Source organism: Botrytis porri (assembly GCF_014898465.1).
Source record: "Botrytis porri strain MUCL 3234 chromosome Unknown BPOR_002, whole genome shotgun sequence".
Lineage (NCBI taxonomy): Eukaryota > Fungi > Ascomycota > Leotiomycetes > Helotiales > Sclerotiniaceae > Botrytis > Botrytis porri.
Window position 1 is genome coordinate 1,796,967 of NW_024066076.1, and position 13,551 is coordinate 1,810,517.

The 13,551-nt window shown below is 41.3% G+C and overlaps 3 protein-coding genes across 3 annotated transcripts; 1 reads left to right on the forward strand and 2 right to left on the reverse strand.

Annotated features, from left to right (window-relative positions):
* Positions 1 to 96: 96 nt before the first annotated feature.
* EAF01_001548 (uncharacterized protein) lies at positions 97 to 1,338 on the forward strand (the record flags this gene model as incomplete). Its single annotated transcript, XM_038909798.1, has 1 exon — positions 97 to 1,338. The coding sequence occupies one exon, from the start codon at positions 97 to 99 to the stop codon at positions 1,336 to 1,338; it is 1,242 nt and encodes a 413-aa protein (XP_038774610.1).
* Positions 1,339 to 3,024: 1,686 nt separating this feature from the next.
* Positions 3,025 to 5,573, reverse strand: EAF01_001549 (uncharacterized protein; the record flags this gene model as incomplete). Its single annotated transcript, XM_038909799.1, has 3 exons — positions 3,025 to 3,659; positions 3,781 to 4,346; positions 4,444 to 5,573. 3 exons carry the CDS (start codon positions 5,571 to 5,573, stop codon positions 3,025 to 3,027), a joined length of 2,331 nt encoding a protein of 776 aa, XP_038774611.1.
* A 5,743-nt stretch (positions 5,574 to 11,316) lies between these two features.
* On the reverse strand, positions 11,317 to 13,280 carry EAF01_001550 (uncharacterized protein; the record flags this gene model as incomplete). The annotated part of the gene is made up of 4 exons (XM_038909800.1): positions 11,317 to 11,632; positions 12,053 to 12,314; positions 12,699 to 12,901; positions 13,108 to 13,280. 4 exons carry the CDS (start codon positions 13,278 to 13,280, stop codon positions 11,317 to 11,319), a joined length of 954 nt encoding a protein of 317 aa, XP_038774612.1.
* Positions 13,281 to 13,551: the final 271 nt, after the last annotated feature.

Genomic DNA, 13,551 nt, shown 5'->3' on the forward strand with positions numbered 1-13,551 from the left:
CTTTAGATATCCCATATCCATTCCTCTCTCAATTCATCCACTCATTTATCTTTGATTGTATCTTTCTTTCTTTTAAACTGTTCTCAGTCATTCAATATGAGAGTTTTAGTCATTCTGTCTGCCTTAACCGGCTTGAGTCAGGCTGTTGTCGTCGCTCCACGACAAGCTGTCAGTCCTTCGGAAGTTGCTGTCACATCGACCACTCTTAGTACAGTCACCAACACCATTACTACTGCCTACCCAGTTATCACTACAGCGACGACCTGTAATGTAGATAGCGTAATCCCAAAAGGCACTTGCTCGGCCGGCGCAGTTTGGTCTCTGACCGGAGGCAACTATTATTCTCAGCAATGCGGTGCATCACTCATTGGTGGAACTGTTATTCGTGCCTATGTCGAGCCCGTTGGAGCAGCTGCCACTTCTATCTGTGTGTCTATCTGCAATGCTCTCAACAATTTGAAAACATCTGCCAGTTCATGTAACGGAATTGTGTTTACCACTATTGGTGCTCTTTATGAGTGCTTCTTGAATAATGGACCAGTCACTCAAGCACCAGCTGCTGCAAGCGTGTTCAACATTGTGCAGTTGACCACTAATCCTTGTGTGGTCACGAGCACTGCGTTCCAAACAGACGTTTCTTACGAGACAATTACGTCTACGATTGAAGTCGTTTATACTTCGACTGTGACTCCATCTGCTGCTGCCAGTAGTTCAGTCGTCACCATTCCTTCAGCCGCTACAACCACCAGTACCAGTACTTCAGAAATTCCATCGGCAGCCGCAACCACTAGCACTTCTGAAATTTCTTCAGCCGCTGCCAGCACCTCCAACATCGTCATCTCTCCAACCAATACAACAATAATCACCTCCCAAGCCCCAACCTCAAAATCCGCCATCTCCTCAACTAATACAACCATTCGTACTTCCGAAATCCCCTCCTCAGCAACCACAACCTTAATCCCAACCTTCGCTCCAACGAATGGAACCATCAGTACTTCCCAGACCCAAACCTCAATCCCAACCTTCTCTCCAACCAATACAACCACCACTCCACCCCAAAACCCCTCCTCGGCAGCCCCAACCTTGGTATACACCAACTCCTCCATCTCTATCCCCACAACCACTTCTCAAACCCCAACCCTCCCCTCAGCAGTTCCAATCCTAATGTTCACCAACTCTTCCATCCCAATCCCCATCTCCACAACAACAACCACTACTTCCGCTGCAGCCGCTTCCAGTACTACTGGAAATGAGGATGAAAACGACGATGACGAAGATGTGTGTTACTACGATGACGAGGAAGATGAAGATGAAGAAGAGGAAGAAGATGAGTATTAGATTAGAAAATCAGAAAAGGAAGAGTCTAGATGGGAGTATGTATATGTGTGTATAAAGATAGAAGGAGGAAGTTATAGAATTCCAAGAGAGAAAAAGAAAGAAAGAGAAAGAGAAAGAGAAAGAAAAAGAGGAATAGAGAGCGGAACATGGGAATGAATAGAGTGCCTGCACACAGCTCATCGCAAATGTAATCGTAACGTTCTTGTATATAATTACTCTTTTAACATATAATATATAATATCCAGAATCAATTATCCAACCTTTTTTTACTTGAATTTGAGCTTATTACAACACAAGACTCGCTGTGAAACTTGAACGAATTGTAGATTATTGATCTCACCATCATTTCAGTTTGACCGAGTGTGAGGATTTAATACATACGTCTAACGCGCATATATATGTTTCACTTCCCCCTTCCTTCCAAGCCCTTTTGGCTTAATGTTAGTTTCTGGGGAACGAATCCATGATTCCTCACATACCCCGCCTTCCAATTTCCACTCGCAAGTTGTCTGCTCTCTAGCACTGGAATCTGATAGTTTTAACCACAACATTTTCCCGCGTTGTGGTCCTTCGTTTCCCATCGCGATATATACATGATGATTATCTTATAAAAATCTTAGATTATTTTGTAGTCACAAGAAATCCTCTCTCTTCTCTAATTCATTTTCTGTCCATTCTATGCTGGGAAAGATTCCTCGAAGATTCCTCCCTACATACGATCGCGGATCCACCTCTTCGTCATGCTACCCTTATCACGGATTTCAACCATTATCCATGCTGCAAATAGACGGGTCTGATAGGATTTGTACAAGTTTATAGAAACACATACCTCTAAATAAGAGATGAACTTAGCAAGTAGATATGTGATACAAATCCCATGTGTGATGAAGGACTGAATACCCGACCGAACTTTCACAAAAGCAGGTGCATAAGCGGACAAAAAGGGGTCATCACATACCTACCTAGGTATTTTTCCCATACCATCACTTCCCAACACGTCACAAGCAAGAACAAAGCACATCACAAATTCAATAAAAACATTTTCTTCATCGATTTAATTATCCTACACTATCATAAATAGAGACAAAGCACAAACCCAACCCGAGCCCAGATAAAGAAAAGAAAATTACCTCATAATCGTAAATGTGCTCCATAATCTCTGACTATCATACATATCCCAACCTTATTGCATCATGAAGAATAATAAAAGCTGTATGCACGCCATCGAGATTATCTGTTTTTGTAATCTTTACCATATCCATATCGCTATGTACCATACCGTATCGCCGTACCTAAACCTGAAATGAATGAAATTTTGTGCTGTGTGGAATTGCCGAGTGCCGAATTTGGGGGCTGGTGTCATCATTTTTCATGAGAACTGTCTCCTTATGGATGAGAATAACTGGGGAAAATGTTCGCGTGAGCTTTTTTTTGAATGGAATCTGTGCGAAAACAGTGATGAATTTGTATTGTCGGGAAACAGTAGTTGTACATTTGAGAATTTGCGGTGGAAGTTTTGTGTTTCTCAATGTGTCGATTGGTGACTGGAAATTGAGAGAACCCCAAAGCGAAACACCAAGAAGACAGAGGCTGAGCAACAATTTGTTTGTCAAGAAGGATTACAAGACAAGCATGCTGGGTATCAACACGTAGTAGAAATTCCACCGGCATGGATTTAGAAATAGCCTATTTCCTGCCTGAAGTGGCGTCAAACTGCTTTGCACTACTCTTGGGAAGCTTCAACCCAAACGCAGTGTTCAATGCAGATGGTTGGGATGTTGAAGGTGGTGATCCATCATCCTCTTCATTATCGTTGTGCTTCTTTAACATACGAGGAGGTGGGCTGCTTGAATAGCGACGGTGAATAATCTTTGGCTTCTTTGCTGCACGACCATTTCCTGTATCATATACATCATCGAACATGTGCACAAATCTCTTGCTAGGAAGGTCCAGAGTTCGCTTTGCCAACGGATTAAGCTCTTTGGTCGGCGCATTATACATCGTGCCGGAAGCCCTACTCTTGTGTTTCTTTGTTGGTGAATCGTCATCCTCATCTTGTTCATCATTAATAGCCTGTGAAAAGCTGCTGCGGGCGACGCGCGTGTCTTCCTTTGTTGGTTGACTGTTGGATTCTTTCTTCTCGTCACCAGCAGCTTGCGGGGGTCGATAGGGACCTCTGAGCATGCCACGTCCTCCCTTTCCACCAATTCCAGTTGCATCATTGATCAACTTGAGAATATCTGGGTATTTCAAGGCTTGTGTCTCCGTTGCAGAGCCAGTGCGATTGTAACCTACGCGGTCGCTGTGACTAGTCTTGAGAGCTGTGAAGCAAGTAGTTAGCTATCATATCTCAAGAATAAAGTGAATCCGTAATCGCAACCCGGGCCTCACGGCCCTTCAAGTTTCCAATCACACAAAAGCAGCAAGGAAATATTAACTTACTTCTATCTTTCTTGCCATTCTTTAGTTCTCTCTCAACTCCTGGTGCCAACTTAGATCCCTTCTTCTGTACAAAGCCATCGAATCTCTGTCTGAGTCTGTCTGCGATCTCATCCCAGTCAATCGTATGTCTTGTCTCACCGACTCTAATCGCATCTTGTACCTCTTCAAAGAGTTTATCCTTTTCCAGCTGTGTCCATGGAATTCGTGTTTCGGCAATGTTACCATGTGTACGCTTACGATTCTGAGCTCTAGCCTTATTGAGCTTCTTGATGTCGGCAGGATCATTCCAGTCAAATCCGGCAATTTGTGCGTATTGACGGAGATCAACTTCTTCGGGATCATCGACATTTTGGCGAGTCAAATAGAACTTGCTAGGGTCTGGGTTTCCGAGTTGTGCATTTGTGATGTCTGTTCCTTCAACAAAACGCCATGTAACATTGGCACGACCTGGTGTATTCTTCTTAACTTCTGGAATCTTACGAAAGTAAGCCCCTTCAAGTTCTTCTTCATCATCATTGCTATCGTAGAGCTCAACTTCCGAGGCCTCTTCGCGAAAACGTGGTGTTCTGGGTGTCGAGTCATGGCGGTTTGAAAAATCCAACCGACCACGCGATCGTGTGCCGTTTATTTTGGTTCCATAAACCAATGCAGACGCGGGGGTACATATGCGTATAATACTCTTGAACGTAGCGGGGACTCCATTGTGGAGCATCATTACCAGTGCTATGCGCTCCTTCCCTCAACCAACTTACAAAGTCGAACGTGAATTGAACATATCCTGGACCTCTGCTCTCGTTCCTATTGAGATGATTCATAAGTTCACGAGCCTCAGCTTCGGTGCGCCCGTCGCGAGTGTTTTCATAGTTTATCGCATCCTCTCTGGTAAGCATCACTGGAATACCGGTCAAAAATCGTGTTGAGATTCGAGCTTTTTTAACGGCAGGTGCTGGATTCTTTGCTTGGAAGTTCCACTCTCCAGTTGTCTGTGCGAAGTATCGGTCGTGCGTCAAATTGGGATCTTTCAACAACTCATGGAGTGTATCGAACCATTGTGGTACTCGTTCGCTCTCACCTTCATCAGCCAAGGTTCGAAGCTCTTTGACCATATTTGCAATTCTATGAGCAACATCATGCAAATGTGGGAAGTACTTAAAAGTTGCAACGAGACCAGGGATGGTGGCAAGATCTTGTTCTATGATGCGAAACTCGATAAGTAGAGCAAGCTGGGCAATCTCGAAGGGCTCAGTTAAGTTTCTTACACCCTCTAGCAATGCACCTTGGGGGGGGACTTGGATTTTGTTGCCGTTCGTGTCGAGAGCCACTGGAAGTCTGTCTCTCCATGGCATTTCCATATATCGACAATGAAAACAAAATCTACCGATGGAGTGATTATACAGGAAAGGGCAAATTGGATTGGGTATCTCCTTGATGATCCGTGGCACATGTGGAGAATGTAAGGGACTGAGTGTTGAATCGAGTGGCATTTCTGATCCGTCTCTACGGTCGCTCGGCAGAGGGGTCTTGTGGGTAATCTTCTTACCGGCGGTGGGGGTATTGCTAGATTTATCATCACCACCGCCCCCAGTAACAAGGCCCGAATCGCGCTCTACAAAAGAAGTCGCAGGTCTTTGCTGTTCATCTCCGAAATTTTCGCGGTGAATTATAGGAGCTCGATCTTTTTCCTGGAAAGCAGCAAGCGGCACTGAGAACATCCAAGCTTTTGCAAAGAGGTGACTTCGGACAGCTATACGTGCTCTTTTCTCCGTCTGTTCCATCTCTCGTATACTCTGCATTATGTGTACTCGTCTGTGGTCGGATTTCGATTTTTCGCTAAGTGTTAAAATGAATTATGTATGAATACTTGAGATCTTCGATCAGGTAATCAGGTGAATGCCTAGATCTTGGAACGTATGCAGTATTTAAACGAGAATTCTTAAAGACTGTTCAATGATATGAACCAGATAAATTTGAGTTGGAGATTGTGTGAGGTAATGTCACTGACGGGAAAATGTCAAGTGCGCTCGTACAGAATTGAGTCAAAGACGAAAGATGAAAGTAAGTTACGAATTTGCTATGCAAGGGGGTAAGAAGTCTGAGTGAAGATATGCAACGAAGCGTGATGAAGATTCGATGCACAAGCGCAAGAAGGAATGATGAATTTGCCTGGACGATTGAGAGAAAGATAGTCCAGACATAGAGTGCACTCTACGACGAGGCTCTACTTACAAAGTGAAGAGTGGTTGAGCTAAGTGCAATGCGGGAGATTTGATCTATCGTGCTCAGGCGCGAGGATAGAGAGAGTGGAGGAAGTGTATTGTGCAGGAAGAGAATTGCCTTTTATGAGAAGTGCTTCAATTCGCAAGAGTGAAGGAATAAGGATAGGCAAAGGGCTCGAGAAAGAGATAGCATATAAAGAGCTGGAAAGGAAAGGATGCGCTTACTGGAGGTGAAATGAACTTTTGGAAACTTCGAGGATATTCTCACGAGAAATCAAGAAATCGTGTCAAAGATGTTTAATGCTGACGAAAGATGTGGAAATCCAATATCAAGAAAAGATTGAAGAATTGTTGTTGCTAAGTAGACTTAGAGAGAGTTGTATGAGATCGAGATGTTGATGTTGTGAGGATGGAAGAAGTTGTTATGAGAAAGAAAGAAATCAAAGAAGATGAAGATTCGGGATCCTTTTGTATCAATGTTGAAACTTGATAGAAAATCTTATTCTGCGGTAGAATCATCTATCACCCTTTACCCCGCCCTTGGTACGGTGGTTGCTATGTGAAAATATATAACATATGTATAAACAATTTTCTTCTGGGGAAAGTGAGGAGTGAATGTTTTTAGATGGTTTGGGATGGTATTGTTGTTTTTGAACATACATTTTCTATTCCCACAGAGCCGTACATGTTCCACTCAAAACATTCTGTTTTAATACTGTGATCTAATCTTGTGCCTTGGTGTATGGATATCATCGGCATGAAGATAACCTCAAATGTTATCTTTTTCATTCACCATTTTCGGGTGTGTATTGGAATGTAAGACTCATGTGGCTCTTTTGCTTTCTCAAACATCCTAAGTTCTATGAAAGGAAGTATGTGACCCTCTCCTTGTCCTCTCTCTAGATGATAGTTTCAATGAAGACTTCAACAAATCTCACCTTGTCTCTTGTCAGAATCTAGACTAACCAGTGAACGTATATGTTAACTTTTGAAGCATTCGAACGGAATTTGTTCAAGATTTTGGCGGATATTATATACCAACTCACAGAGATGAAGGATACTACATCACCATTTCAATGTTTGAGAAGAAGCTATTGCTTAACTATAGTTTGTGCATGGAGGCAAAGAGTATGAAGGAGGGTCTTGATCCAATTCCCGTATCAGTAAGCCGCCAGCTCGTTTTCTTCTAGCCTCATATTATTACAATTCACACGTACTCCTCCACTCTAGCCTCCAAGCTCTTCGAGGCGAAGAGGAAAAGAGGAAAAAGGAGGATTAGGAACCTCGTCAAGCTTCCAAGCGAAATACCGTGCAGGCCAGCTAGATTATTAGAGATGATTAATATTGTGAGAGAATGCTATAGGGAGATAAATGAGCAGATCTGGTTTCACGCTGCATGATTATTTTATTTCGATTAGTCTTGGTAGCAAATGTATTTAGGTCAAAGTTAAAATCAGAAACTTTCCATCTGCAGGCACTTATTACTCAGAACATTATCCGCGTGTACCTAGTCCAACTTCGAGCGTCGCAGCCCCCTATCTGATCATCAAGCTAACTTTTATCATTTTGGGCTTTATGTGTCGGCGACGTGTGTGAAATTTCAAAAGAGTGATCAAAAGCTAGCATTCATATCATGAAACAAGTCACATGTAAGAATAAACATAAATGGCATGCACAGAACCTTGATTTCGATCTGTATAAAACCCAGGTCTGTAAACACTCCAAACGCCGTGGAATGCCATGGTATCAAAATAGTCGAAGAAATCCGGCAGCTCCATGATCCCAAGAAACTGTCCCGTCCGTGTCCCATCATGATTCAATACGCCCAAAAGTCAGTTAATGACTGACAGATGTTGCTCGCCAAGTTTCTAGCTGCTCTAGAAGTCAATCGAATCCCCATCACCCTCCTCGTCGCCAGGTGACCAGCTTCCGACGGATGTATCAACAGGAGAGCGTCTACCATCGATAGTTACGCTAACAGCGATCATCGTTAGTAATTTGAAATCTCTAAATCCTCAGAATCATGCGAAACTTACCGAGACTTTCCACTGGTCTGTGGGTTTGACTCAGAGTGTTAATCTCCCAGTGACGACGAGCCTTGTTCAGTCTATCAACATGCTCCTTATTGCTCCAATCGAATTCATCGATATGCAAATCGATGCGCTTCTTCTCGATCTTTGTGGGGACTCCTAATATCATAGCGACGAAGGATGAACTTGGAATTGTCGGGTTGGCCAACAACGGCAGGCGTCAAATCTGTATCACCAGTAAACAGGCCCAAGCAAAAATGGCATCCTGGATCGATCCCGCACTGAGTTTAGCCTTGGCTGAACCCCGATTCATCGGTGGAGATTTACTTCATGCTGGGACTGCGGCGATGCTCTTCAGACTTCGTATCACGAGGTGTGATTTGCAAGAGGACCAGATTTGACTGTCTTGTCTGTCAAGTTTACCCAGTTCATCCTCCTCATCGTGGGCCTCTACATCAGCCTTCTTGAAGGTCCCCTGCCCCTATAGGCACTATTCTCGGCGGTGTCTCTTATGATCACCGAAGAGACCGGTAGGAACGATCGCATCTGCGAGGTTTGCAGAGGAAGTTTTCGCGGAGGAGGGCGGATTTTCCTTGGTGACCTGGCTGTCCAAATGGTGGAAGAGGTGCTTTGGTGGGTGGAAGTTCTTGGTTCCTCTTCTGAGACATTTGACCTAGATTAATTCTTTGTTACGGTTAGTGAATATAATTGATTGTTTGATTTTTGCAAGTAGAAACTAGGGATGAGTGAAACTGCTGGCTAATCTTCAGGTAGATTACCATGGAGCAGTTGAGAGTAGTGAACTCAGGGTAGATTCTCAAGTCTTTGATAGTAGAATATGCTTAAAATTTGATGTCCTGAACTAAGACAACTTCTGCAAAATAGATGCCTTGAACGATGGTGTGTTGCAAGTATCAAAATATGCACAGAGGGTGTGAACTTGGTTGTTTTGTATGAGTATCTTGTCCTTGAAGGTCTTTCCAAGGATTAAAATTTCTCAGATCCTTGATGTAAGAGTTTTCTATGAAATAAAGAAGTTCTCAAGGTTTTCAAATAATCTGTTTATATAGATAAATAAAGGTACGGCCATTTGTTCTGAAACGACATACAGCTGGTCGGCAGGTCGACGACGTATGTCCAAGGATTCATTATTCACATTTGTTATAGGAAACCTAACTCGAACACTAATGTTATCAAATACAAATACATTATTCGTGAATGATTCAGGAAAGTAATTAGACAGAGTTATTTGTGGAGTTTGTGGTTTCTAACATTATTATTTACTACAAGTAGGAGGGGGAGGGGGTGATTGATTCAAAGGACATCAGATGAAATTGATTTGTCCAATGGTTAACGAAACTGGGTAGCTTCTACAGGTAGCTCTCTAGGTGAATACCAAAATAATTGTATAAGAACACATAGGCAATCACTGGGATTCAATCATTTTCACTTGCACATTCATAATCTGCCTTTTATCGCATTTTAAGTAAAGAATATGCAGAGCCATATCAAAGCCTATCCTATTTCTTCTTTTATTATATAATTGCTAAACCACAGTCAGGAATACCACTTTCAAGTACAAAGCTACAATGTAACGAAGCCCACCCGGGTAGGTAATGAATTCTGAAATCCGTTGCTTCACTTATCGAATCTTTGGGTACACGACGCATATATTTTATTCTTGAAGCCTGGACTTTGCACACGAACTATGATTGAAGTGACTCGCAATGAATGGAATAAGATCAAAATTTAGAGAGAACAAGGAGATAATCTCAATTTTTCAACGGAAGATCTTTATCAAAAGTTACATCTTCCAAGTATTTCCTCTTTGCTCTGGGGAACCTAGAGATGGACATAAGATAGTAATGCGCTTGTTTATTCTTTACAATTACCGACCTATTATCTATCCTCCTAAGTACTGAAGACTGCTTCATCCAGCTTCCCAACTACTCTACATTCTCAGCATTTTCCGCTCCGAACAATGGATCCCTCAACTCAGTGTCCACCAAATCTAATTTATGAACTTGACTTAATCGGTAGCCAGAGCCAAACAGCAACTCCAATATTCTCGATCTCAAGATCCAGGTACATCCGATCAAAGAGTCTTTCTTCGAGTCCCTTTTGTGGACAGTACCCGGTAGTTCCGATCTTTGAATATTGAAGCAATTTGGGGATTGGCATCGGGGGGGTCGCTTAGGCAATTTTGACCACTGGAAGCTCGATTCAAATGCCCCACTACATGAGAAAACAAGATAATGAAGCTTGGTTAACGTGGTTTATTAGTACGTATACCATATCAGTATATATATTATTATTTTATATACAAAAAACGGCTGTATATAATCATACACTTTTTTTATTTATTAGTATAATTTAATTTTTCTTTATATATATTATATTATTTATATAAATAATATGAAAATGAATTAAATAGTAAAATCTTATAATAATAATAAGATTATTCAAAGAAATTGATTTTTGTAATGTAAAGTATAATATTCTTAAATTACAATTGAGATATCTATAAAAAGATTAAATTTTATAAATATTTTATTTTTATTATTTATAGGGAAACTTTTTTTAAAAAAAATAATGATTAATAATTTAAATAAAAATATTAATAAAGACTAATTTTGATGTATTTTGAAGTGGTGCATAATTGATATAATGTATGTACTGATCAAACACGTTAATACACAAACTGTGAAAAGGTTTCCATAACGGAGTATTGTCATATTACTCGTCCATAGTCTCTCATCAGCACACTTTGTGCTTCTATCTTACATGACATAAGGATACAATTAACATGAATGCGGGAAAATAGAAGCAATTTTGGGACTTATGAAGAAAGGGGTCGCAGTTGGTAACTAGCTATGTTAGTCTGCGGCATCCACTTGGCGCGGCAGATGCCCTCTCTGAGCTTTGTAGAAATTGTAGTAAGCAAATCTTGTCTTACTCCGAATTTAACCTCCGAGACAGATGACAGTTCGTAAAAATAATACGCGAATTTGTTCGCTTTATGCCACAAAATACCGCAGAAAGTTTGCCAATTGCTTGGGACAAAACAATTTTCCCTCCAGTTTATTCAACAAGGTGTTTGGTGATCCACTCGAGCCAGCCGTTACGCTCACCTCATTTGAGCGTATTCCACAATGTTATGCGCCAAGTGGCCGTGGAGGGTTCGCCGGAGCCTCTAAGTAAGTCAACTACCCCACTTTCCGACCACCCCCTGTTTCCGACCACCTAAAAAATTCATATTATCTACACTTAAAACTTTAATAACTCAATAACTATTGAACTTCAATGAAATCGCCTGTAGAATCACTTTCTATAGCACTAGAGCTATCATCTACCTCATCTTCACGATCTCCAGCTTCAATTTGTGTACGCCTTATAGCTCTAATCCCTGCGAACTTCGAATTTGGAGATACCACAACCTTTCGCCTTTTTCTAGGTAATGCTTCATCTAATTGATATTCTAGCTTTCTAATCTTATTCTCTGCCTCTAAGAGTTCATAATCCTTAGCATCGAATCCTTTTATAATCTTGCGAAATAGTAATCTTCGTGTTGGCAAATCGATCTCCTTCTCTTGAATCATTATATCTCTATATTTTCTGATATCGGCTCCTTTTTGAGGGGTTTTCCATTGAATAAACGATGATATATATTCATTGAAGAATAGGATCATCATCAGATTCAGGATTAAGTGATAAAACCTCTCTATTGCTATTTTTCAAGCAAAAGTCGACTCATAAGAGGTTTGCCATATTTTTGGGCCAAAGACCACTAGCTTGCCACCCAGACTGATATTTTGAATAGTTAAAACCTTCTATTCAGCCTTCTGATAGCAAGAAAGGAATTGCGCTTTCCAATTGGTGAGGAATCGGATAATAGACTTAATTTATTAAGTTCGATTCGATATGCACTTTTTAGGGGTGAGAACACAGATAAATCGAGTGGTTGTAGTACGTGTGACGTATGTGGTGGGAGAAGTAAGAGATATGTTGTTATTAAAGCATTCTAACATAAATGCTGTAGTTTCATGGCTTCCGTGTCCGTCCAAAATGAGGAGTCTTGAATTTTCCGGCTGAATAGGGGTAGTTTGAGGGATATAGATCTTTTTCAGCCATTCTAAAGCTGTAGCATCTGTAGTCCATCCATTTTCTGTAGCGGTAAAGTTCCAACCCTTGAATAGAGTCAAATCTGTTGGAAACCATTGTTGTTGAACTGATTTTCCCTTATATATTACAAGGGGAGTAATGCTTTTTCCATTGGCTGAAATGCATTCTATAAAAGGGTCAAATTCGAGATCCAGTTTGCTTTTTTTTGAATAAATCTTCGATCAGTGCTTCCTACTACTAGTCCATTAAGACCCTGACCCTCCATTATACCTGCTTCATCCATATTCCATCTGTTGGCCGGCTAATAGCCTTGATTTCAGGGATGCGAGTTCCGGAACCACTTCTTAATAATATCAGATGTAGCACCTGAAACTCGTGCAGAATCGATTTGATGTTGCTCTCTTAGGTTCCAATATTAGGATGCCTTCGAAAAAAGCTATGTATCCATTTCTTTCCAAGTGAGGGATCCTCCCCTCGTACAATAAGGAGGTGCTCTGCCATCTCTCTGATTTGACGATTGTGTAGGGCTAGTACCAAGAGCTTCCTGTACTAATATCCCATTCTGCTAGGCGATTCTCCTGAATTGGAGATAACTTTTGAAGTATTTGGGCGCCGTTTTGATGCGAAACTCCACCATATATTCGATCGTGAAGTGTGGTACGTGGAACACCATAATCCAAGCTAGCTCTTCGTATGCTTGCTCCATTTGTAATCGCTCTAAGAGCCTCTGCGATATCTTCTGGTATATCTATTCTTCATATCACATAATAATATCAAAATTTCAAATCAATTGATAAAGCATTGTGAGCTATTCAAAGTATAAATTTTATAAATTACTCAAAGCGGTGTGGTTTTTGAGGTGGTCGAAAAGAGGGGGTGGTCGGAAAGTGGGGTAGTTGACTTAGTTCTTATTTAATGTGTCCTCGAACCCATAGGTAAATTGTATTTTGTTTACCCACAAACTATCTACTGTGTCTTCTTCTTTATTTTCAACCCTGTCCATAAGCTTAATCTTAACTTGGACAACCCTCATGGCAAAATCTTTCGAAGGAGCAGAACTTGCTACCTTCAATACGAAAGAACTTACACCCAATCTCGTCGATGCAATTTCTGCAACAGAACCTGAAGCCATCTTCGACTGAATACCCTGTGAACCCCCGTCAATTAAGAATCTGGCTATCAAAAGTTCACGTACAGATCTCTAGCAAATACCGCTAATGGTTATAGCAAGGTAGCTTCAAGAAAAACTGGACCGGGGGAAGAACTTTCCTGCCTTGGCTTAAATTGGTCCTAATGATATTGTCGCCATTGCTTCTTATTGGGAGCTGTCAAGCCTGGATGCAAGGTGGTGTAATCTGATTACTTCAAGACCCTGATTTGAATAAGCAATTGACATCTGCTAC